Here is a 26,563-nt window from a genome sequence, read left to right as displayed (position 1 = left end):
GGAACAGAACTGGTCAAAACATCTTAAGAAGTTCTCTGTAATCGCACGTCAAAACAAGGCTAGGGGGAAAAATTCAATTCAATTAGTAACACAAGCAACACACAAAAAAAAGAGTTTCAAGAGAAAGAACTGGGACAATGTGGGATTTTAATTCATGCCAGCTGGGAGGGAACTTTTCCTATTTTCCACTGTGCGAAGGTTTCATTTGGCTCAATGGTTGTTTTTCAAAGGGCAAACAGCCATCCTGAAACCAGAATAGACGTGTGAAGACGCGATGTTTTGGGTTCAGTAAAGACTATGATACGTCACATCTGACAGCAAACCTGTCGCCGTCCTCGAGGTTACATAAAGGACATGCTGACCTTATTTTGTGGCTCAACAAAGACACACGAGCTGATTCCTACAGGCAGGATGACCAAAGCAATCATATTACCCTTTAATTTGTCAGATTTGTTTTTTCGCATTCATGGAGACACTCCACGGAGTCTATAAGCTGAAGATAAAAATAAAATCTTTTATTTGCCATTTGTACACATACAGCAGGACTGGCTGCACAGGAACTCGTCTCTTATCAAGTAATTATCAAGTATAGAACAGAAGTTAATAAACTACATGTCAATGACTGTTGTATGGGGAAATACTGCATGTTATTGAGATATACATTGCACACTGAAATGTGTGTTGCACTGTTTAAATATACTAGTCTGAGGAAAATGAGAAAAATGTGGGGATAAATACATTTCTGGCTCTGAGAAAGGCCTCTGAGCTTTTTCTTTTTCCATGTGGGCACCTGCTGCCCTCCAGCATGACGGAGGACTGATGCTTTTAGCAACGAGAGGCTGTAACAGATTCAAGAGTGCAAGTTTAAAGGTAAAGTGTGTAAAATCTGGCTTTTGAATGCAGCCCTTAAATTAACTCAAGGCTCGACCTGCAGTTTGACTTTACTCTAAACCTTGATTTTATTAACCAACGACATCTCTGCAAATATTTTTAGTCACGCTCTGTTGGCTTTAACTTCAGACTGTATATAACTGAGGATGACATGTCAAAAAAAGCAGAGCTCAAATATGGCAGAAATGGGCACTGCCATCTTGCATTGGTGATAATGTATGATGCAATCGAGGCCCCGCCTCCTGCCCGGCACATATGTGAACACACACACGATTCAACTCCCTCACAGCCCATATTAAAGGTGTACTATTACCAAATATGAGTGCAACATTTCTTGCTTCACTTTTGTTGCATCAGATGTGATGCAAGTTATTTTTGAGAGATTTACAACAGAGTCATAAACAGCAACGTCCCTGATGATGGAGACAGAGAATCAACTTTCTCTGATCCAAAGAGCCCAAAACTTATTTTGACCTTATAGACTGAGGTGTGCTTTTCCTGTGGGAGTTTCTTAATGGTTTAAGAGCATACGTGCAAAAAAGTAGGTTTGCAAAAATAATATTCAAATGTGCCTGTATTAAATGCCAGGAACACATATTTGTGTGTTGATTGATTTTCAGAACAAATCTGTCCTGGTCTGAAAAGGGAAGCTGATTCTTTCTAACGGCCAGCAGGGGGCGACTGCTGGTGTTGCAAAAACAGGTCTGATTATACAGAAGTCTGTGAAAAGTCTGATCAGTTTCAGGTCTTATTGAATAAGGTGTTATGAATATTTTGGAAATGATGGTCCCATCCGTAGTAAAATATGTAATAAAAACATAATAAAAGTGTGTCTATTGTGTTAGTGAAAAGTAGCAACCATGGTTTAAATAAAAGTCCTATTTAAATGAAACCAAGAAGAAAAAAAGAAGTTTGTGTGGAAACAAAAGTTGCAGCTTTGTGAAAACACTCGCTCCATCTGAAGCTAAAGGGAGAGGTGAGTTTATCACCACCACGACAAACACACATTAACGATGTAAACATTCAGCACTTTCACAAAAACTGCACTTCAAGCCTTTAAAGTTTATAGGAAACGCCTTGCTTAGCTTTTGTCATCCAGGCGGTTTTGAAGCAGTTGACCAAGTACACTTCTCCTTAATCAAAACAGGAAACTGCTAAGAGTAGAGAGTGTTGCACAAACGACGGAGTCTTTCATTTCAATTTCCCGCAAAAGAGAAAGCGAGTAAAGCCACCGAGAGCGCATGGGAGCTCAAATATGCAGAGCTCATAGTTTGGGGACTAGATCTAAATATAAGTTATGAATAAAATCTCTCATTAAAATATATTTAATTCTCCTATAAAACCAATAACGACGCTTGGTTTTCCGTCTCCCTGCAAACTGCCAAGAGCAATAATTCTATTTCACAATCCTCACCACCGCAGCCAGGCTAAAACATAAATTACTTTGACAAATATTTTTCCAAAAACCTCAGTAGCCATATGTAGAACTGAGCTCCGGTGGCAGGGCAGGAGCATGACTTAATCGCTGATGGAGATTCCAACAGGGAGCTGAAACCCAGAGGACTTGGATGGACTAAGAATATACAGTGATCTCTCAGACCTCTTTGGGGTGAACTCTGCAGGGCAAGCCTTGCAGCTTACAACGCATAAAGCACAGGTGATACAGCCTTCTGTCGACACCTCTTTTCATATATGATATGCGATCAGACGACCGTACTCTGTACTAATCTTTTCTCTCTGCAGTCAAGTCGTCCTATTAAAAGCCCGGCTTGGTAACATGACCCATGTGGAGCAGTCATTTCAGTCACTCTTGTTATTCCAGCAGGCAGCTGTTGTATGTTCCTCCTCAGCTTGATTCCCCAAATCCGAAGCCCCCTCTTCCCACCTCTTCCCCACAGCCCCATGAGCTGGCATGCTGCGGGGTCGGCTTATTTTGTAAAGACAAACACTTAGGAGCTGATCTGTCGAGCGACAGGCAGACATGATTTGGCAAACAAAAGCGAGCGGCAGTAGCTCAGAGCCAGTTTAACAGACTCGTGTTGGGATTGCAAGTGACATTTACGCTGCCCTCTGGGATTGGTTGCGATCAAGGCGCTCGATACGAGGTTTCCTGTGCTAGCCCAGCCTTATTCTTGATTTGATGCGGGAACCATTTGACCCTGCTTTTCAGAGCGTTACGTAGTACGTAGAAACTTTGAACCCGTGTGGCCTCATCCTCCCTTATTGTGTGAAACCCTGATTGAGAATGACACACCAGCTGGTCACCGCACTCGCACACGGGGAGATTATCATTGCTCCGACTGTCACACACTCACTCGTTCCCTTCGTACCCTTCAAAGTGGGCCTACTAGTAGCTCACACACACACACAGTCCAGTTTTAGCTACCTATGTGATCGTATCTCCTTGTCTACAGCTTCTGTCAGAGCTCATAAAGAGAGAAGGAACCGGGCCAGAGTAAACACGGCACGGTTTAAGAGAGAGGCCAACCTTCAGCTTTGATGAAGAGGTGAGAACAACAACAAGTATCACTTTACTCATGCAGCTCAATAAACATGGAAAAATCTGTCTTGGTGGTGCATGAGGATTATAACAAATGTGCAAATGATTAGAAGCATTTTAAGGGGTTCAGTTACGGGGCAAAGGTGAAAAAATAGTTTGGGAAATATGACTATTCTCCTTCCTGCCAAGAGCTGGATGAGAAGACTGACGCCAAGGCACTAATGTCCACACGATAAATATGAAGCAGCAGCCAGCGGTGATTAGCTCCAGCGGTTCATTCATGTGGAGGAGTTTCTGTGTTTCATACAAAAAATATCCCATTGACACAAGCTCGTCAGAATAAAAGAAGAGAAGAAGAACAAGAGCACGTCAAGCAGCAAGCAACAACATATCCCAGAGTCCTGTTGGCCAGTCGACGTCACAAACTGCTTTTCTCTGCGTCGACACAACAATCTGAGGTTATTAATATTTCACACAGGAAGAGTTTTTCCTGAAGGTTTGCTGCAGTTTTCCTGTTTCAAGAAACTGCATCAGTGGGTGTTTAGATTTAGTTTAAACGAAGTAAACACGATCATTTTACGCAGTAACTATTTTGTGTGATGCATGAAAATTATCGAATCTATTATCTGTACCATTAGTGATTTTGTTCACCTCTGACAGCGACTGATCTGCTTCTCTTTTTTTACCCTCCTTTCATTGTAGCACCATCAAGGTCATTTCATTGTACTTTGAATGAATGGATGATTGAATGAATGCCTCACTGACATTCAGTAATCATGCATTTCTGCACCTACTCTGGGAAGCTAAACGCAAAGAAATTCTTCTCAGGCGAGAAGCCATTTAGTACCATTTGACTGTGTTTGAATTTAAAGTGTCACTGTCAATAAATGGCAAACAGAGCAAGCCCCGCCCCCCCAGTAAATAAAAAAATGTAACAGGCTGAAAACCTTGAATCCCAATGAATGAATGAAGCTTCATGTTTTCCGGATGTGCCCGTCTCTTGAGCTTTGAGGATGCGTTCTGCCATTTTGAACCCATAAAATGCCAAATCTTATAAAATTTCCTAGAAACGTCTCTGTCGACACAAGCATTAGTGTATTTTATCACAATATATATTGTTATCGCTTAGTTTACAGCTAATAAAACATGTTTGCATGTTGTGTATTGAAATATAATTAAATTGAATTTGAGTTCACTGCCTCTCCCGAGTATTTATGCGACTGCTGCATATTGTGTGCGGATTTGCTCCTTTTTCCTTTTAAAAGCATCACGTTCATGTCCGTCATTGTTCCACTTCATCAGCGTTTCCTTTTTGGCACCGCAGTTCGCCAGTGTTTGGAATAATAGGCATAATTATTCGAGTGCCATCTTTTCTCTGACATTATAAGTCATTTTGCTTTTTCTAATTCACCTGCAATTAGGGCCGCGTTGGAGCTTTTTATTTGTTCCTCATTGTGATGAAAGCAAAATACATTTTAAATATACTGTACATGCAATTGCATTATGAAGGCCTGTTTTGCTGCAGCTGTAGGAGCTGATGTAACACTGGGCACAGACGCTGCAAACGCTGAACGCACACCACCAGAAGCCTTGAGGAAGAAAAAGAGGGATTAGATGAAGAAGACTTTTTTTTATGTCAGAGGCATGTATGCAATCGCTTCCTTTTTTAGCCCCCAACCCCCATCTAACACTCACACTGTGCTCTATCTACATGACAGAGGACTTCCCCTGAGGTGACCTCTGCAGCAAACTCATCACTAATGTGTTCTGACAATCAGCTCCAAGAAAGTGCTAACAGAGCAATGTAATGGTTAAAACCAGCCCGGCTCTCATTCATACCTCAGCACTTTAACCTCAGCGCTCTAACCTGGCTGACTCTGTCTGCTTTTGTGAGGACAAACAGAAGATGACATCGGACGAGCCGTGGCTGTGTGGGCTTGTGAGCCACAGATAAGTTCGGGGCGCTCTCATTGGTTTAAAAAGACTTTGTGGGAGGGGCATAATGATGAGAAAAATTGAGGTTGACCAGAAAACATGTTGAAAAAACGTCTGAAACTTGTGACTTGGAAGGATAAACGGAAGAAGATTGCATTTAAAAGAAAATTACAAACTTCTGATAAACTGTATGACAAAAGTGATCAGAGCCACAGACTGTATGTAAAAAAATATCTAGTCATCGCACATTACTCTGATGGTCATCTGCCTCCATTATTAGAGTCAGAAGTGTTTTTCTTTATTTTTAAACACTTTTTTAATTTCTCAAGTGTGCAGCTGTAAATGCTTTCATACACTTGAGGATAAAAGCTGCAGCTTAACCACTAAGCACTAGTTTAAACACTAGTGAATTATTTATTCATGCTTTCTAAAACTATACAGCTGGAAATCTTTAAGATTTTTGGTGCAGGATTTTTTGTGTAAGAACAGATAAGATGAGGAAATCTGGTGCATTACACAAAAAAATGAACGGAAAGGGAAGCATGAACACACACAAACAGGTCATTTTGTTGTCATGCAATCGAGGAAAGTTTAAATCTGCAGCACATTTCACTTTTTGTGCAACACAAACAAAAGATTCTTGTAGAAGAATTACAGCAGTGGGAAGTAATGGAATCACCACCACACAGTCACCAAAATGTCTTTTCCCTCTGTTGTTAATTCTCTGCTTCTCTTTGACCTCTTCCCTTTACACTCTGTGGTGATGGAGGGAGCAAATGAGGCACAAACTTGCTACCCAGCTGCAGTGTTGACCCTCTGGGTAAGACAGGAAGGTCTCTGGCCTGTTACCCACATGCAGCACTACCAGGTTTGTGCCAAGCACAGAGCCGGGGGTGGGCCACGCTGACGTGCTGCCATTCACCCACTGGGACCAATCTTCAGCTTCTACGCTCGCCCTGGTTTGACTGTTGAAGCCACCTACGTCACTCGAACTCGGGTGCTATATTTAACCACGTGTCTTTCCTAAGGCATATCAGTCTGTGGGCCTTTTTTGACATTTGCAGCAACATCAGTTAAAGTTGCGCAGTCTCTAATATAATAAAGTGACGTATGCGTGAATGACTTTTATCTTTCGCAAATTAAGATATAAAAATGTGAAAAGGCCACTTCCAGGATTCAAATTCTGCTCTTTATTTTAAGTGAGAATGCGGGCAGCTGAAATGCATAAATCCATCCATCTCTGCTGCACTGACCTGTCTACAAACCAACAAACAGCAATGAGATACCAGCACAAGGCGGGATGAGATGTGGAAGCTGACATCTTTGATATGCATCACACACAGCTGTTATCACAACTAAGCTAAGAAGAACATGTCATCATTCTTAGGCCATGATTCAGCAGGTACCACCATTGTGCAGGCACAGGAAAAACGTGCAGACTACATGCATCAAACTTGACGCCTGACCTGTGTGTAACCTTTGCCTGATACACAGTTAAGACTGCAGTTAACTGATAAAACTGCTGAAATTACAGTGTCCATGCGCCTCAGGCGAACCACACAGACACTCATCAGGAAAGAGAGAAGCCAGGAGGAAACTTAGATGAACTCTGAAGAAACTTAAGTCAGGAAGTAAAAACACAGCAAGTCACGAAGAAAAATAAAAGAAGCTGTCAAAATAAAACAGGAAGTAAATGAAAGACAAAAATAAAGACAAAAGGAAACAAGGGAACAAAAGCTAGAATAACAACAAAGGAAAAACTAAACTCATGACAGATACTAGGACGTGGGACAGAGGGAAGGGGTGAAAGTGCACTTGTGCCCCTATAATGCATACTGTGCAGCCAAACACAAAGACATGCTTATGGTACACACACACATCAGGGAGCTTATTTCCTACTTTCAGCATGAAGAGAACGAATGCAGAATCACGCCAGCGGGAGAGCCTCGTTCACATACAGCGATGAATGATTTAGCCTGCTGTAATTGGTGACCATGAGTTTATCGTATAAGCTGAAGAGGCAAAAAACAGAATCCACTCATAACACGTGCCTGGATCTTTTTACAACGCATCGCAGTCAATGCATCTGACCATCACCGATACCTGAGGCCATCCTCCATCAGCACAACTGTAGCAGTGACCAGAACAGCTGACGAATTCAAATATCTAGCGCTGGCTAGAGAATTGGCTGTGTTAAAGGTTCCTACAGGTACATAACAAACACTAAAACTAGCTGATACACGACTCAATATAACACGGTGGGCGACGGCGGCGCAGCGTGGGCCGCCACAGCCATCGTACGAACACAGGTAAGAGAATGTGCTCTTTGTTTTCGCCCGTTGGAACCCACCCAGCACATCCTTTCATCTTTCATCCATCCATTTCTTTATAAAAATCACTCTTGAACAAGCTCAAGAAGACAGCATCAGTTTCTATGGCAACACATAAGTGCCCAAAATTGCCCCTTTCACTCTGGGATTTCTCTGACACTTTGACAGCTGGCTGGTGTTTTTGATTATCTAAAAACATATTAGGAGGCCGGACGCGTGTTTGTGCGTGCGTTTTGTATGAGGCCTATTCTGAAGCACATCGGCTGTCAGCAGATAAACCCAGTTATTAGGCCTGAGTCCGCTTGTGTCACACTCCACATCAGATGAACTGCTACACACAGAAATTAGTCAACTGGTGTGCCACCTCCGTACCCCTCCAGGCAAGCATCTGCCAGCACATTTCTGATTAACAGTTAGAGATCAGGCAGGACTAAAACAGCAATAAAAATAGGCTAAAAGGGAGGGCGGGGCCATAAAAGATCATGATACTCGCTCCTCTCTTTGTTTGTGTTAAAGACCAGTCTCTCACGGGCCAACAAAAGCCCTCTGATGACAGAAAGGCAAACAAATAGCACTGTCAGGGGAGAGAGATGAAGACTGAAGTGATGTCTATCCAGCGCTGGTACCCCACTCACCAGTCATTCTGATAGAACTGTGAGTTCTTCTTGGAAGAGAGTGAAGTTTGACGTCCCTCCCATTGTCACACTGACAATGAGGGTGAGGTCACATAAGAGCAGGAGGAAACAGCTGGAAAACACTGGAAGTAATGCAGTAAGAAAAGGGGAGCTAACACAGAGAGCTGTATGAAAAAAGGAGCTTCTCTACACTAAAAGTGACTCATTCACACAGATTGGAACCTGTGAAATGACTGGTTGGGACAAACAACCACAAAAACACTTTCTTATCAGGGAGTGAGACACAAGGGGCAATCAGGTGGAAAACCCCCTAACCCACGGTGGCAGGCTCACTTCGCGGCAGTGGGCTGGGGTTTCTGTCAAACGTGAAAGTTGAATCTGACATTTTTCAGAGAGGGGAAGCCAGACGGTAATGGTGTCTACTAGTTGTTTGGTTTGCGAGACTTTCAAGATGTCACCGGAATGAAACTCCTGACATCTCGACCGTAGGCTCTGGGAGGCGTTGGAGCGAGGCGGCGTTCAAAGGAAGCAAACAGGTGTCGTTTACCTAAATGATGTTTCTCTTCACCAAGGTACAATGCCCACAACGCATGTGTGCAGGCGTGTCCTGTGACAAGGCCTGTCTTTGTGTTTAGAAAGGCAGCCCCCGACAACAGAGAGAGGGGAACTCCCTCTGAGTAAACTGAGGTTAGAAACATGAAACCTGCAGCAGGCAATTTCCATCAGCCGCGACCATCCTGTGATTGGCATCAAACGGGCACAGTGATTTACATATAGGTACTATACAACAACACAGTCTGAGGGCAGCTCATGAAACAGTCATGATATCTAATGTGTCATGTCGTTTGTGCTGAGTCCATGTACACAAAGTGAATCCAGTTTTAAATGGTGAAAAAGTCAACATCGGCAGGCTGGAGGTTTTTGTGCTGGAGCAGCAAGAACACGATACCAGGATTTCCAACTAAGACATAATGCAAAAATACTAAAGTACCATTTATGATACAACTGGGTAAAAAAACGAAACTATTGAGAGGACTTCTTTATATAGATTAGAACAATACAACACAACGTCATTAATAACGGAGAATAATAAAGTTCTGTCAGACTCAAAATCAAGCTCTATATGATAACTCACACAGGACTGAGAGGACATGAGGGCAGTCTCGGTGAATCTGGTGAAAGGACATGAGAGCAGGAAATTACAACATATATATATAAAATGCAACAATTCTGTTTAGCCTTCATAAGAAAACGCTACAGTTGAAGAAATAAGCGTACACCCTAAAAGTTAAAAACTACTGCTAACCCATTATCTAGGAAAATAAAACAGTGAATATGTCACAGCGATGAGGAGCGCCAAGCAATTAATCATCTCATTATGATCCAACGTTTGGATGAAAAGCTCAGGTTCTGGCACTCGTGTGGTGTTACTTTGACACACACAATCAACTTTTGCACTGTTATAGACCAATGACAAGCGCCTACAGCAACAGCACGCCCTGAAAAACGCGCGCATTATGTCTTCTGAGGATAAGACACCCCGCCACTGTGGCAAAAATGTTTGGGAACAGCTCAAGAAAAAAAAAGATCCCAACATGCTTCTCAAATTCAAACACAATTTGATCAAAGCTTCACCGGTTAACGCAAAGAAACTAAACCTTGTGAATGTTAGACAGCGGCAACTCGCAAAGAATTATTCTTAATATTTAAACCATCATCAATACAATCAATACAATCCAGTAAGACTGTATTAAACTGATGAGGACTTGTGACCTGACTGCTTGGACCTATTCTGCCTGTATAAAGGCAGCCTACGTGCTATTAGACAGGTGGTTTTAATCTCGTGGTCAACTGATCTATTCCTGGCCTCAGAGCTCTTTATTCATCGGAAATATAAGTTTAAAAATCACATTTGACACACTGTTGGAGTCTTCAATCAGTTTCTTCGACAGCATGAACACAGGAGGTGTAGCTTACTTTATATGCCGTGCTGTAAATAGTCACTGCGTCTTCCTTTTAAAGTAATCAGGGGCCCTTTTTTAAAAGTGAAACAAAATATTGATAAACACGAACCAGCTCACAGATGTGCAGGTTGTGATAGTTGGGCTGTGGTTGATCCGTATCAAACGGTGCTCGAGAAACAGCCTTGATGTCGCACACGTTTAGATGAAGCATGCCTAAAACATCATGCAAAAGCTACTGCGTCAAACAAACCATCACAGAAACTGTTTAGCCCCTTTTCCACTCATGAACTCGCCTCTTTCTCGTCAAAGCATCTGAAGATAAATTCACATCATAAACCTTCTTGACGCGGCGTCTGCTTCTCACTTTCACAGTGTCAGTGTGAGGCAGCCACCATCTGAGTAAAGAATCACACCTCTGGTTTGTCACCACACAGATCATGCCGGCCGGCTCCTTTTCACATACAGGTCAGCTGTGCTTACTAGTGCTTTATGCTGGAAGTTTCTTTCCATTGAGTTACTGAAAAGGTGACAGATTGCCTTAAAGTGTGCATAATACCCCAATATGCTGTGAAGGTTAAGCAAATGTATAACATACCTCTCGAAATGATAACAAAAAGGAGGCTTAGAGGGAACAGAGATATTTCTAAGTGAGAATTTAAAAGGGTGGGTAATAAATGACAACTCAAAATATAATACACAACTGCAGTGGGATTTAGAGCAGCCTCTGATTAGTCATTTAGATGTCTACTAAACATTTTATTGTCTGTTGGCTTCACAGGCCCAATAACCTAAGCTTATCAAACACAGCTTTCAGGATGAGCCAGCATCCTTTACTGCAGTCTATAAATCCAAGTATTTCTAACAACAAACCGACTGATAGATATTTAACAAGTGAGAGCAGTGAGTCCATATCGCCACTCTGTGCACCGCGGCTGTTTGAGGTGCCAGCTCAGAAACCTGAGGCGGAGAAACGCCATTTCCCCTGCGTGTTTTCCTGCCGCTGAACATACTTGGAAGGATAAGAGCTCGTTAATGCAGAGGTGAGATGAATGGCGGCACTGTGTACGTGTGTGCACGGACAGGAGAGAGGGCCGGCGAGGCCCCGCTACCGGCTCGGTACAGCACAAAGGCGGGCTCAGTGCTGCAGCTGTCGCAAAAATGTATCCAGCAGACATCCAGCTGTGGTTCCCGACCTTTTCATCTAATGTACCTCCACAGTCAGCTTCATCATCCATGCCTCTGATGCTCTACTGTACTCGTTTAAACTGGTTTTATACCAGATCTGGACAACTATGATCCAGATCTACATGTCAGTCATTCATTTATTCTACCTGCTACTCTATTAAACAGTGATGTCATTCATTTTTATTTAACCATCACATTTAGCTACTTTGCACTGCTTGCAAACAGTTTAACCATTTGTTATATTTTTATCAACCTATTTTAACTAACATAATAAAGTTAATTAACCAATTTGACCAACTAGAAGAGTTCTTTTTATTTGTAAGGTAAAGACAATAACAAAGAGGAAACTGCAAGGATTAAACAACACCCGCAACAGCGAGTACCTGGCGACAGTGGGAAGGAAACTCCCATTTAAAAGGAAAAAGGTTCGCGAAAAAAGATACACTGTGATTTTATAATAGCAATAGTTTTAAGCTATCATAAAAAGATTAGCTGTAATAGCTATATAATGTTCAGCTTACAGTTATAATAATCACCTACAATGCAACCTAACAATTAAAACTATTTTATATATTTTTAGCAACTTCCACAAAAAGTCCAATCACACAACAATTTAAAATATTGACTCGTTAAGTTTATCTAACAATTTCATTCTAGAATACGTGACGAAGCTGAGCTTGATGCTGTTTTCATAGAGTAATCAATCACGTATCAACCATGTTGCTGTCCAGACACAGACCAACTCAATTTACCGTAACTAAGATGCAGTCAATAAAAAATTATGATGTTTAAAAGAGGATGTTCTGCAGAGTTCAGAAATAAAATAAAGACAACCTATTTTTACACCGAAACAATGTGTTATGTGAAACCAATCGTGAATACGAGGCTCTCTAAAGGCACGCTCTGCTTACATAAGCCTTTAAAAAAGACTCAAACCCATCTATTCAGTACATATTTTGTATGAAAATCTGGGCATGAAATGGTTTACATATAGATTACAGCCATCATTTAAAGCTATAGCAATACCCTATTTAAACTGTGCAGAATTAGCTTATTTGGCTGAATGGATCAGAGCTCATGACAGTCAGGATCAGTTTCTTCTCTCCATCGCTTACAGTGTTATTGTAAGTCCGCCCCCTTTTGATTTTAATCAGTTGGTAATAAGGAAGTGATGCTAACGAACACGAACTATACCTGCGACATAAGGGAGCCATTTTTGAGATGAGAACTTTGACCTAACCTTCATAGTGTTTTTGCAAAAATTTGATGCTAACGAAACAAACAGAACAGATGCTAAAACAGTGAAGACCAGTGAGAGTCAGAACTGTAAATGCTCAAATTAACTCATTAAAATTTTATTCAAATAGCAAAAATTCACAACAGTCATCTCAAGGTGTTTCCTATTATAATGTAAAGAGAGAGGGAGCGAGTATGTCTGATGCAACAATCAGACATGCATGCTTCCTATTAGGAGACTATTAGCAGGCAACAGGAAGAGTGAGTGAGAGGTCAGGAGACAAACGCAGATCTCTTCCTCCTCACCTGAAGCCTCATCTCCTGAAATCAAGTTCAGGCTCTAAAATTACAGCGTGCAGCCGTCCTTTCTGAGTACAGCTCAAGACAAGCTGGCTATAGCAACAGCTAGTCGCGAGCTAACGCTAATGTTAGGCCTGAATGTCCGATGTGCTTCGCTGAATTATTGACTCGTATCAGACTCCTTTCACTAGTTTTACACCCTCCAGAGTAAATACGCACGGATGTCTCACACCCGGCATTTTGACAGTTGAGGTAAACAGACTGACATCCTAGACTTACTACAGACGAACGGCCAGAGCGTTGAGGTGACTCAGGAGTAAAAATGTAAGATATTGCAAAAATATTTAACTGAAGCTTATAGTTTTTTTTAAATTCCTGAAGTGTTGATGTTAATAGAATACTTTAAAATATCCAGTGTACAGAAATGTTGTTTTTTTTCCAATAATAGTAGAACCCATCTGAAGCCATTATGGAGTACAGAGGGTTAACTGTCAAGAAAATGGATGTTACTTAGTTACACCAACTAATTAAGTAGTTACACTAATTAGCAAGTATCTGACTGTGTGTTTCACTCTTACAGTTATTGCAGGTTTCAACAAGGCTTTCCAGAGTTAGCTGGCTACATAGCACATCACTGTCACATCCAAATATGACCCCTCTGGCTACAAAAACATTCCAACAAGGCTTCAAAATGCAGTAGGGTCCGTCTTTTACATACAGTCTATTACTGAAGCACATGTCCACATTACAGTCTCACAGAGAACCTTTAAAAACAGACATTATCTATAATCCTTTTGTGTTTGTTTTTACTCTGTAACACAACATAAATTCAGCTTTTCCCTCCATATCGCAGCATTCTGCCAACCTCCGTGATCATAGCTCTCCTGCTCCCCAGTGATAAAAGCTACAGGAGTGTTTTGCAGGTGGTTCCTGGAGAGCAAGCACATCTCAGCTGTGATGTCAGCAATGCAAAGCTACAAAAATATTTAGCGAAGCAGCAGACAAGATAATGTCCATAAAGTCCTGCATAATGTTACATAACATTTTTAACAATAAAAAGTTTTTCATATTCAGATATCACGTGACCCTTCGAACTGCACTGAGTCCTTCTTGCCGAGAGCCTTTCATTCATGATTACAATAATTATGATTCTTGCATAAGAAAATTAAAAACCAGACACCTTTAAAAATAAGCTTGTACTGGAGTTTAACAATATATATGTCTGTCTTGGTTGTCTTTTTATTTCACATCACAAAGCAGCACAGCAGGCGGGAAAAACACCCTGTTCTTAACTGAGATTATGCAAATTTGCTGCTTGCCTCAGGGACCATTCTGGTGTCGAGTATCATGTGAACATGTCTGCATGTCTGGTGATTAGTTCGCAGAAACCCAACCAAAGGGTTTCCACACAAACGTTTGGTTTAATCTACGACCGGAATTAATTTTAATAGAAACAGAAAGAATTTTTCAGCCATGGTTATATTTCAGAATAACCATGAATGGATAATACTTGGAACTTATTCCAAGATTAGATTATGTTATCACTTTATTTCATGTTTCTGATGATGTTAGTCTAACGCTAACCTATAATACAATTATTGATAGTACCTCATTGCTTTCACATTATTAACAGCATACTGGGACTTTCATTCCTATCATTGTACTATAACTTTTTTTCTCCTGCCCCAAAATGTCAGTTTCAGACAGTTTTGTTTCTATTCTTGACTCTGACGTCAGAGAGAGGGGATATCCCTTAATGATCATGGCAAGCATGTGAGCACAGAAGCCACACCCACCTTTCATTCTAATCTCGTGTGTATGAACGGCAGCCAGTCAGATGAATGCCTGCTAAAACGGACCCTTCCTTTCAAAGGGGAGGAGCTTAAATGGCTTAGTTCAGACAGGGGATGAACTAAAGGCAGCAGCAAGGCCCACTTTAAGGCAGGTGAGGACTTTGAAATGTGAACCATGCAAATCTATTCTAGCAGAGTTGAAGAAGGAATATGGGGGTAAATGAGCAGAAAAAGGCACGTTAAATGTTTTCCAACTGTTCAGCCCCAAGTACACAATACTCAGATAATACTCGTGACCATTACCTGGTTGTTGCTTACATGATAGAAATCACCTCTTTATTATCAAACTCTTACAATATTACCAAGCTAACCCACAGTGCTACCATTTGTGTATCGGGTACACCGTGTGCAAAACCTGCATTTAAACTAACCACCTTCTTCTGAGGGTGCCCAACATGCAAGGCTTTTCTTTGCAAATTAGGTACTTATTGGGTTACTAAAACACATTTAAACCACCGGTTTCACCGAATAATTGGATTATGAGAATGTGAAATGGACTCCAAAGCAAAATATCACCTTGCTGCTTCTTTCAATTTCAGTTAATTTCAGGTTTTCCTGTCCATTGAGCCAACTCTCCCCTACACACCAGCCAGTGAGTGCTCCGATTACTGAGTTGTGATTTAAAGAAAGATTGATTAATACGCTTGCAGTGCTTTTAATGGTGAACCACAGTTAGGTCTAACATCAGATGGACATGGATATCATCTTATTTCAAAGATAACAACTGTGACGGTGACACACTCGGCTTCAACGACTGTCCTATAAGCAGACCAGTATAACTTCAAGGCCACTAACCATCACAGCTCCATTCATCACAGTACAGGAGAGACAGCAAAGGGCCGAGTGAGAGTTCACTCCTCCTCTCACATCTCCAGTTCAAGCTTGATGCCGCAGGAATGAAAGAAAAGCATTCAGTAACTTCCAGGCCACCCGACCATGCGTTCCTAATGTTTTAGAGCGCCGATGTGAGGAGTCTGAAGATCCCTGTGGGCGTATGTGACTAACTCACTTTCATAAAATATGTAAATTAGCAGTTTTCAGTCAAGCTTTTAACAAAAACAGCAAACTAAAGCATATCGACTGGTGTACGTCTAAGCTATGGCTCCAATAAAGGGGAATATGGAAGGTCAGCATAAAGCTGGATGGCTCAAAGTACTGGGGCTGAAGCGATGGCACGTTCATGCTAAAAATAAATATAGAGCAAGTGTAATTCAAAAGTTTCAAATCTGGATTTTAGAAAAAAAAAATCAAAATTCTGGTTCCCGGAAAAAAAAAAAAAAAATGTTGCCCATGACGCAGTTTACATGAAAGGGTGTAAAACAAACCCACACCCCTGACTGGTCACAAACACTAGATTCTCTATTTTGGTTGTAGCAAATCATTGAATTTGGGCCTTTTAGTTAATATACAAACAAATCTGAATGGGAGGGATTGTTGGAGTAAAGGTCACAGAAACATTTAAAGCTTAGAAATATAGTGTTGAAAATCAGCTGGAATCACTTGCAGGGGTTAGTAAATCCATCCATGTCTCTATGTCGAATTCTACTTTAGTAAACATCAAACTGCCTTAACAGTGCTTATCTTTGAGGTAACACAGAGCTGCTATTGTAGCTTTTGGTTGATGGTTGTACTATCCAATTTTAACCCAACACTGCAGGGAGCAGATGCTGCTCCACGGAAAAGAAGCAAGACTTGTACGGAGTGAGACGAGCCAGTGGCTCAGAAACAGCTTTTGTAGAAACTGAGAAAACTTATTGTCCCATTAGTTAGCCAGCTACAAGCATGATAATTCAAACCCCGTGTCAAAAATCAAGGTTCACACCAAATCCAGCCCTTTGCAAATTTTGACCAATTTTGGTTTTTAATTAAATTTGGCCCTAGTTGTAGCTGTGGTCTGCAGAGTGATTCTTTCACCGTGTGCGAGCTGCACTAAATGGACAGCTGAAAAACTGCTCAACTTGCAGCTAGCTCGATTTGCATCAAAATGAAAAGGTGATGCTGAGACAACTTTACTGGGTGGAAACAAAGACCTCTGTACCTTTATTTCCACAAGACAATTCCTGTGTTAAAAGAGCATAACTTGCATTGTTGCCAGCAGAGATATGGAGGCTTTTCCAGGGAACTGAGCTTCTGTTCACTGTGAACTAAAGACAGACATGCAGTTACAGCAACATGCTTCTGCGGGCTCAATCTTAAAGTTTTGGTAATGTTAATTTTTTACGTGCAGCCGACTCCATGTCAGAAGGCAGATCTTTGCAGGCCAAATAACCCATATTGTATCTGCACACAGTCACCAGGGTGCAGTGTCAACAATGTGTGGAACAGCTTGTAATATAAGCATTCTTGTTAATTTAATGCTGTTCCTGGTCATTTACCTGAGCCCCATGCCTGAGAGATAACAGATCATAATATACGAAGAACGTCTTCTTCCTAAGCCAAAAACATTTACAACTGTCTGTTGAAATCACAGTTTGTGCTTTAAATTGTACTTTTTTCTGACCACTGACATTTTTTCCACAGTTCTGCCTCCTGGTGGTGGGCTCAGTCGTCTTTACCTTTTCTGTTCAAACCAACTCTTCAGCCAGTCAGTATTCGACGTGTGGATAAGACGGATGCAATGTCTTTGTTGGACTGTGCACATGTCCATCTCCATAGCCTCAGTGGTTCAAATCTCATATCCTTCTAAACTCTGCACCGCCAAAAAGCTACACAAAGAAAAGCCAATCAAATGGAGAAGATGGCTGCTCCTCCCTAACCCTGGTTCTGCTGGAAGCATCTTCCTGTTAAAATGGAGATCTTCTTCCCCACAGCCTCCAAGCGCTGCTCATCTCCTTATCTGATCATTGTGGTTTTCTCTAGTATTAGGTATTAAGAGCTTTACCTTACAGAGTAAAGCACCTTGAGATGACTGGTTTTGTGAACCAGCTCTAAGTAAAACTGAACTGGACTAATCAGAGGTTTTAAAAAAAGTATATCCGAATGTTTTCTACAACTAGTTAGGTGGTTATAAACATCACACGCAGTCGATCATACGAGTCCAAGGCCAACAGCTTCTTTGTTTGCTCCTCCAGTACAATGGCAGCTAATTCATGCAGCACTGTGAAAGGAGGCAGCACATCAAATGAAAAGATAGAGACACACTTAAATATATAAAACCCAAAAATGTCATTCAGGCACATCTGTAACTCATTTAGTTACAGACGTGTCAGACCTGTCTTCATAAATATTATGGGAAATCTGTTTTTTGGTTTAAATTTTCAGTTGAGCTTCATCTCTATACGCCACTTAAAACGTCTTTCCTGATGTCATTTCCCTCTTTTCTTTTCTTGTTTTTTGTCACATGTATACAGTTACAGTGCTGGATGCTCATATTAAATATGGCCAAAGTTTCACATCAATAGATCAGCATATGCTGAACAGAGAGGAGCTGAAAAAGCAAAGTTAAACAAAAGATAAGTTGGGTTTTTTGAACTGGGAATCATGTGAAGCTCCAGTTGAGCCTCGGAACAAGAACATGATGCTGGAAATGAGCAGAATGCGTCCTCTTTAACCAACATGCTGCTGTATTGTAACTGACCAGTATTTATTAACAGGACCAACTCTGCAATGAGAAAAGGATCCGATTTCCATTTCTGCCTTCCATCACCGCGCACGACACATGAAATTTCGATTTCACTGTCTAGGAAATTTTAAAACCGTTTTCAGTCAGCGAGTGTAATTTCTTTTAAAAGAATGCGACATGAAAGGTGCCACCGCAGACCACAGCCTACACACGACACCAAGGGAAAAATCCTATGTGCTCATGAAGAATGCAGTTTGAAAGAGTAGCTTTAATGATGACTCAGAAAGAAAAGTGAACACTTGAGCTGTTTGCGTTGTGTGTAAACAGCTTCTGTCCTCCCTTTGCAACCCCTCCCCTTAGTGTACACACAACACACACACCAAAGAAAAAAAATGGTGCTTTGCAGTCAGCATGTGTCTCGACTTCCTTCCTCCCTCTCAGGAACAGTTATCACGCCACAACAACAAACAATCGCACGCGGGAAATTAAATACAGCTGGTTGAGAAGCGAAGAAAGGCGCACAGCATGGCTGAAGATGTCCTAACCGCCGGGACCCTGAGATCCGGGTTTAACAGCACACATGAAACTCATAAACGCAAAAGTGACCTGTTAGTCTCACACTGAAGCTGCTTCATGTGCAAAAGCTGTGAATTTGGCGCATGTCAGCCATCACATATCAAAAGTGCCCCAAACTGAATCAAGCTTTCTAACTGCAAACCCTCCCGCAGGGACCATCAACAGGTGTGCATCCTCGCATCACACAACTCCGCACGCATATCATAACGTGAACTTACACAAACGCGTGGTAGATGAACGCCCAGGCTCTCGGTCTTTCCAGCACGTTGTACAGGTAGTTCTGAAGCCGCCGGTAGCGCACGTTTCTCCGGCCGCTCTGGGTGCTGTATAAGAGTGGCTTCCCCAGCAGGCTGAGCCGGGCTCCCTGCTTCCCCCTCGCGTTGTCGGACCCGGCAGCACCTGCGGCGCCGGGGGCCGACAGCAAGCCGTCTCCTGCGTTGTTCATCATCTTTCCGCCGGACTCCACATCCTTCAAGCCGTAGCCTTCGGTACGGTGCCCCGGTGAGGTCCTCATCCAGAGCCCGGTGCCGCCTTCGTCTCCGCTGTGGTTCCGGGGCATGGCATCACCAAAGCGGGCGTCAAGTGAGCGCAGGTCTTTTCAAGCATGCGTCTCCCGACGCCGGTAGTCCCGCCGTGCACGAACAACAAACTGCACGTGTGACGGGCACCCCACCAGAAGCCGAGCTGGGAGTGAGAGCAGCGCGCGGCGCACCGTGTGCCGTCACTCCTCTGACCGCCCTCTTTCTCGCTCCGCGTTTACACAACGGCTCCCGCGCGTGAAAGTATCCACGCCGCGTGTCCTGTGCTGGCTCGCACCAAAATCACAAGTTACAGATGTCACGAGGAGAGACGTCTCTCGCTTCACCGCCTGTTGCTTCCACGCACGCCTCTGCGTCCACGTGCACAGGCGCATCAGAGCTGCCCTCGCGCGACGGCTTTATCTTTATCACACTTTGTCGTCGCTGTGGCGATTGTGTCTGACTTTTACATGCTGTTTAAAGAAAGAAGCGTCCACTCTGAGTTGTTTTGTCTTCGCGCGCCAGGACAGCAGACATGCAAATGAGGAACCGTCGCTCCTCGTGTAATTCGATTTCCTGAAGAAGTTCAAAATTACACCCGGTTGTTGGTTTTTTAAGTCTATCAGGTAACTCGGGTTCTGCAGAATTTTCCACTTTCTGTGCTGGAAAAGTAACCGCAGAGGAAGGCGCAGTGAACATCTGCAGAAAGTATTACGATTCTTTATTCTTTATTACACGTTTTTATGGTTTGTCTGATCACTCTGATCACACTGGCACAGTAAAAGCCTTTGAGTGTCACCCTTTTCTTTTCAAAGCTGCTCTGTCATCTGCTGTCCTGCTGTCACCGCAACCACGTGGCACCAGAGACGCATAATTTCTCGGCCGAAGTGCATTTTGAACCTGTCACGCCGTCTGTTGTGTATCTGTCTCGGTGCTGCACTGACATAACAGCCCGACATAAACTCAGAGACGATTCTGAACTGCGGGGGTCCTGAGGCTGAATGGAATCAACCCGGCCTGTTGTTTCCTTTGTGTCACTGCAGCCACGCTGAACACTGCCTTGGTTAGAAAATGTCACGTCAGTTACGTCTCGTGTGTGAACTTCCTCTTCTGTTCACAATCACACAGGCTGAATATTCTTATAAGCTGGCCCCACCGTGAGTCCAAGAAGAGGCCCCCCCTCAGGAAACAGAGGAGAGAAACGGGGAATAGAAAGGGGGAGCATATTTCTCCTATATTGGTTTCCATTTATTGGCTCCCTGTTAAATCCAGACTTGAATTCAAAATCTTGCTCCTCAAGAATAATCAGGCCCCATCTAACTGTATCACCCTATTAGAGCACTTCGCTCTGGCACTGCAGGCCTACTTGTTGTTCCTAGAGTATTTAAAAGTAGAATGGGAGGCAGAGCCTTCAGTTTTCAGGCCCCTCTTCGGTGGAACCAGCTTCCAGTTTGGATTTGGGAGACAGACACTATCTCTACTTTCAAGATTAGGCTTAAAACTTTCTTTTTTGCTAAAGCATATAGTTAGGGCTGAATCAGGTGACTCCCAAATCCCCCCTTAGTTATGCTGCAATAGCTGTAGGCTGCCGGGGGATTCCCATGATGCAAACAGTAATTCTTCTTTACACCTCTCTGCATTGAATCATTAGTTGTTAATGTTGTTAATCTCTGACTCTCTTCCACAGCATGTCTTTTGTTCTATCTTCCTCTGTCACCCCAAGCGGTTGCAGCAGATGCGACCGTCTCCCACGTTGTTCTCTCCCTGAGCCGGGTTCTGCTGGAGGTTTCTTCCTGTTAAAAGGTCATTTTTCCTCCCACTGTCGCCAAAGTTCTTGCTCATGGGGGGTCATATGATTGTTGGGTTTCTCTCTGTATGTATTATTCTAAGGTCTACCCTACCATATAAAGCGCCTTGAGGCGAGTGTTGTTGTGATTTGGTGCTGTGTCAATAAAATTTAATTGAATTAAATTTCTGAATATGAATGAGGTGTGAGTGTGTGTGTGCCAGTGGTAGGCGTCAGTCCCATCACAATTTAAGAAGGTCAGGTAGCACCAAAGTGCATCTTCTGCTGTTTTTGATCCATTGATTCTGCAGCAGTTGCTTTATCACCCTCAGAACTCAACTCTGCTCTGTATTCCTACAAAACTACTCCATCTACTGGTGCATCGGGCAGTCTTTCTCAGTGATGGAAGAGTGGCACCAGCAGATTCCAGACACAACATCAGAAGAGTGCAGTCCTGGGAATGATGATTATGAAGCATTATGAAGCAAGCGGCACTGAAAACGGCTTCATTTTGAGCTGCAAATGATTCTGGTTCTCATTCAGCTTGACATTTAACAATAAATTTCGCATGAAGCTGTTTGCTCAGATGAGTTTCAGCTTACCGTTCCCATCTTCATGTTACCTGGCACAAAAACCCAAAGGGTGGGCATATATAAACTGGTTTAAATTAGAACAACCAATTTAATTAAGGGCTCAATGTTTTTAAAGCCTGAAATGTTTAGTTTTAACTGATAGGTGATTTTTTTAATTAAATGTTGCATTAAAAAGTTGAATAAAGACCTTTGTTTTGAGCCTTTTACTGGTTTTGACCGCAGTCATAATGAAAACCCATCATCATTTAGCTTTTTTCATTACTCATCCTATGTCTTGATTACTATGTTTATGTGACTCATTTCCAGAGCTTCCTAATAGCAGCTCAGTTTCTGTATGAAATGTGTTGATCTGAAATGTACCGACCACCAGTGATAGGAAACATGAGTAGAGTCCTCCTCCACAATTATTTATTTATTTATTTTTAAATTCCAACTTCAAAGCCAAAATCTAAAGAATATTGCAGCATATTTTGGACCCATGATTGGATAGAAGTATGAGTATTAAATCAGCCACAGTTTGAACAAAGCAATAAAAATGCTCTACTGTAAATAAATTAAAAAAAAAAGAGTACATTTCAGATTTACTTTTTCCCATTTTGTTAACAGAAATATAACTTAAGCCAAATGTAACACCTGTGTAACCACGTTCAGTTACACCTCAGTGTAACTGGCTGGCTCAAACTACCCCTCAAAGGAAAGATTGTATGACAATTTCACATGACTCCAAAACCCTGATTATAGCCGTGTGAACTCTAAAATGAAGTGCTGGAAACAGACAAAACCCTAACATGGTCAGACTGTGCAGTAAGAAAGCACCTAGAAAGTTTAGAGAGGAAAGGACTAGTGTTAGGAGGGTCATAATCTAAGATTAAAGATGAGAAAATGTATGTTTGTAGGCTCAAAACCAGAAACACGTCACCTTAAAAGATCAGTATGAGAGCACACAGCCTAAAAACCCACGCAATCACAAGTAAATGCAAAACTATTGTTTCCAGTGAAGCCACTTAAATAGAGAGAGGCCCAAATTACTCAGGTGTGTACTGTTTCCTGATGTCCTTCCATTGTCTGCTCATTGGCTCCTGAACCAGGAGGTCAAACCAGCCATACAAGCAGCAACAGAGTATTTCCATTAGATTTCACTTTAATAGTTATTTTTAAAGGTGATGCTTCCTTCCTTTTCCTGTCATATATATTATGATAGTGGATGATTATATTAAACAGATCCAAAGTTCCAAATATCCTGTCGGCCCCGCCCCTCCCTAAGCCTGGTTTTGCTGGAGGTTTCTTCCTGTTAAAAGGTCGTTTTTCCTTCCCGTTGTCACCAAAGTTCTTGCAGATAAGGAGTCATATGATTGTTAGGTTTTTCTCTTTGTGTATTATTGTAGGGTCTACCTTACAATATAAAGCGCCTTGAGGTGTTGTTGTGATGTTGGTGCTGTATAAATAAAACTGAATTGAATTGAAATAACGAGGTCAGTCTATATTTAGGTATATATATATATATACCTATATATAGACTGTATAGACCTATATATAGCTCAAACCTATATATAGGTTTGAGCAACACCGCGCATTCTTCAGACTGCTCTAAACATTTGGAGAGTGAATGTGCCTCATCTGGTCATTACTGATCTCTGGCTCTAGGAAATCTCTGGCTGTGAGGAGAGCCAATCTACTTCCTGTTAACCCCATTGTATAGGAACTAACTTCCGCTCTAGCTGAGTGTTGAACAGGACAAAAAGAAATCCCACAGTTTATTTTAGACACTAGCATTCTGCTAATGTGTGTTTCTGTATCTCCATGCATGCAGAGGAGCAGGCGACTGTGGTGACTGAAAACGCTGCAGCTATAAAATTTCAGCTGCTGCTCGCTTCATGCCTCAAATAAAAATGGCAGAAGCTACAAATTGCTTTATGGTGGTATGATGTCCCTAAAACTCACAGAAAGGTATTTTTGGACAATAAAAAACAATTGTCTCAACCCTTCCATCAAAATGTATTTATCAATGGACTATTTCAGAGGAAGTACGTTATTGTAAAAGTACTCTGCTGTGAGCACAAAAGCCCCACCCCCCTGCTGTAATTCCTCTTAGGAGGCGCAGTGAAAGATGGCTTTTAACAACTTGTTTCAGACAGAGGATGAAGTGTGGCACTGAAACAAGACCCAGAATGAGATAAATTAGCATTGTTTTGAACTGTGGGTCATACACAGCTACTCTGATAGAGTCCAAGAATAAAAATACGAGGCTGGAAATGGATAATCCTTTTATGCTGGTGTTCTCTTTTATAAAAATCTGCACCCTTTTTAATCCCACTTGAGAAGAAATAAGTTGTAACATGTTTTGCTGGAGGGAAAGCAGTGGTAAACTTACAACCCAAACTATCACTGGTCTCACGTCATCTCATCATGTGAGATGGTTTCTGGGTCCTGAACCTCATGCCGACAGACTCTCAGACTGTTTTTCCCGGCATCGCTCGGCTCACATGAGCCTTTCTTTTCCCAAAGGTTTTGTTTGTTTAATATTTTACTTGGGAAGCCCGTCTTCATGGATGATATTAAAAGTTAACTTTGAAATGTTTGTATTCCACATGAACTCATGGTTTCTTTTCCACCAATGTATGACCTTTGACTTTATTAGATAGATTAATCTTATTCCTGGGAGCAGCATGGAAATTTTATAGTGGCCTCTGACATGTGTGATCTACATGTGTCTTTTCCACGATGGTCTGTGTCAATGTTTTATACAGGCAGGTTATGACCCCTGATGCTGCAGCACAGAGGGAGCCTGGGGGCCCGGCTGCCAGGGCGAGGGTGGTGGGCGGGTCAGTGTAGATTGCCTGCAGATGTTGTTTTTGGGGGATCCTGTGGTTACTTAACAACAAGTGGAGCATAAATCTCCCAAGCTCTGTGTTGTATAAGAAACAGCAGATCCTTTTTGGTTAGATGGATCGCAGTGGCAAGACTGTGATGGTGTTGTATGTAGTACCACATGGTTGTCATGTGACTTTATTCACAAACAGAGCACTTAAGAACCTAAAATTGTCCTCCGTTCTCTCATCTCTGGTCTATGAGACTTTACTTTGCAGAAGCCGTCTGTTTACAGGTTCCACTTTAAAAAAACAACAACATTTCATTGTTAAAATTTTATTCACAGCATGTCTTTTGTCCCGCCTTCCTTCTCTCACCCCAACCGGTCACGGCAGATGGCCCCGCCCCTCCCTGAGCCTGGTTCTACCGGAGGTTTCTTCCTGTTCAAAGGAAGTTTTTCCTTCCCACTGTTTGTCTCTGTATGTATTATTTTAGGGTCTATCTTACAATATAAAGCACCTTGAGGCGACTGTTGTTGTGATTTGGTGCTGTATAAATAAAACTGAATTGAATTGAAATGGTGTATTGAATTAGAAAAATACCACTTAGGTGAAGGAAAGCAGCCTTACATGTATGTCTATACTGTGTGTGCTGAAGAACATATCTTGGTCTGAAATTACGCCAGTGTTCCTCACAGGATCACTCGAGGCCAAAGCCACCTGGTTAAATAACATCACAACTTTAGGGATTTTTGCATTAAAAAAAGACTGAAAACTCATTACATAAGAACCTTTTAGAAAATCTTTCTGGTATATCATGTGGTCACAAACTGTATTTTATTTGCTAAAATATCTTGGTTGTTTGAGGTTATAGCGCTTTATAAATAGTTGCTGCTCCCTTTCCAGAAGGCGTCATCACACTGGTTACCACCGCATGTTTGATTTGGCAGACTTTATATTGGATGCCCTTCTTGACCCAAACAAAAGCATGAAATAACAAAAAAAAGGAAATAAGGACGACATAATCAGTGCAACACATATTGATAAAAACTGCAGTTTCTCTTGTGGCCACTCAAGACTGACTTCTAAAGTGAGTCACTCTCCATAGACTACCTTGTTGAAATAGCCAACTTTAGAGCAAAAATTATCATGCTTACTGCTTGCTACGCAAATTATTTTCCACTCCTTGATCAATTTATTCCTTAATGAGAACTGTTTAGGTATAAATATTACTATATTAATAATTATTAAGTAATATTACTATTACTCACCTGTTTAAACTTTATTAGCCACGTGTTTGTCTGAGTAACAGATAGGACACTAACGGTCTGCTAGGATTAACCTCAGCTAACTGAGCTCACCGAACTGGACATGTAGGCCATGTTGATTGCTGTAAGAGCTACTAGTATGGTCTGACTACTGTTTAGATTCCTAAGCTGTTCTCTGCACAGACAAGTTAGTACGATGACCATGGCGCATAAAAGTCTAGAATTTTGTTGTGCATGCTACTGTACATAGCACTAATTAGCGGGTATGTCCAGCAATAGACCCATAGAGTTGGTTAGCATTTGCTAACCAAACTAGCTAGCGTTAGCAGATAGCTCATCACCTTCTCAACTGAGTAAAAGGGGGGGAAAGCACATGTTGTTCTTTTATATTGTATCTAGAACTGATGAAAACACTTGAAATATGTTTTTATGAACTGTAATAAATTTACTACGGTGGGAACAGTGATGGCCCTCTCTCTCTAAAATAATGCTACTCTGCTCAGAGATGCACAGACTGAGAATAAATATTAGCTTTCCCACAAACAAGGCACCCTGGCCTTTTGACATCATGTCAAATCAGAAAATTAAAAAATAAGCATGAGAAAGACTCAAGGAAAACATTGG

General features: G+C 41.8%; 1 protein-coding gene across 6 annotated transcripts in view; it reads right to left on the bottom strand.

Moving 5' to 3' along the window:
- kcnq5b (potassium voltage-gated channel, KQT-like subfamily, member 5b) overlaps positions 1-20,426 on the bottom strand; it is a 136,637-nt gene extending 116,211 nt beyond the window's left edge. For 3 of the 6 annotated variants that reach the window (XM_042219607.1, XM_042219608.1, XM_005919283.3), the window contains exon 1: positions 19,186-20,424. In XM_042219607.1, coding sequence (XP_042075541.1) covers positions 19,186-19,526 — 341 coding nt within the window. In that variant the 5' untranslated portion in view covers positions 19,527-20,424. Of the gene's footprint in view, positions 1-19,185 lie in introns of all 6 variants that reach the window. The other 3 variants (XM_014332658.2, XM_042219606.1, XM_005919286.3) reach the window with 3 other exon arrangements.
- Between the last annotated feature and the right edge of the window lie 6,137 nt (positions 20,427-26,563).

The sequence above is a fragment of the Haplochromis burtoni genome, unplaced genomic scaffold, assembly GCF_018398535.1.
Source record: "Haplochromis burtoni strain Fernald_Lab_line unplaced genomic scaffold, NCSU_Asbu1 Contig_35, whole genome shotgun sequence".
NCBI classification, from domain to species: domain Eukaryota; kingdom Metazoa; phylum Chordata; class Actinopteri; order Cichliformes; family Cichlidae; genus Haplochromis; species Haplochromis burtoni.
Note: the sequence above shows the minus strand (reverse complement) of the source record. Positions and strands in the feature narration are given on the sequence as shown.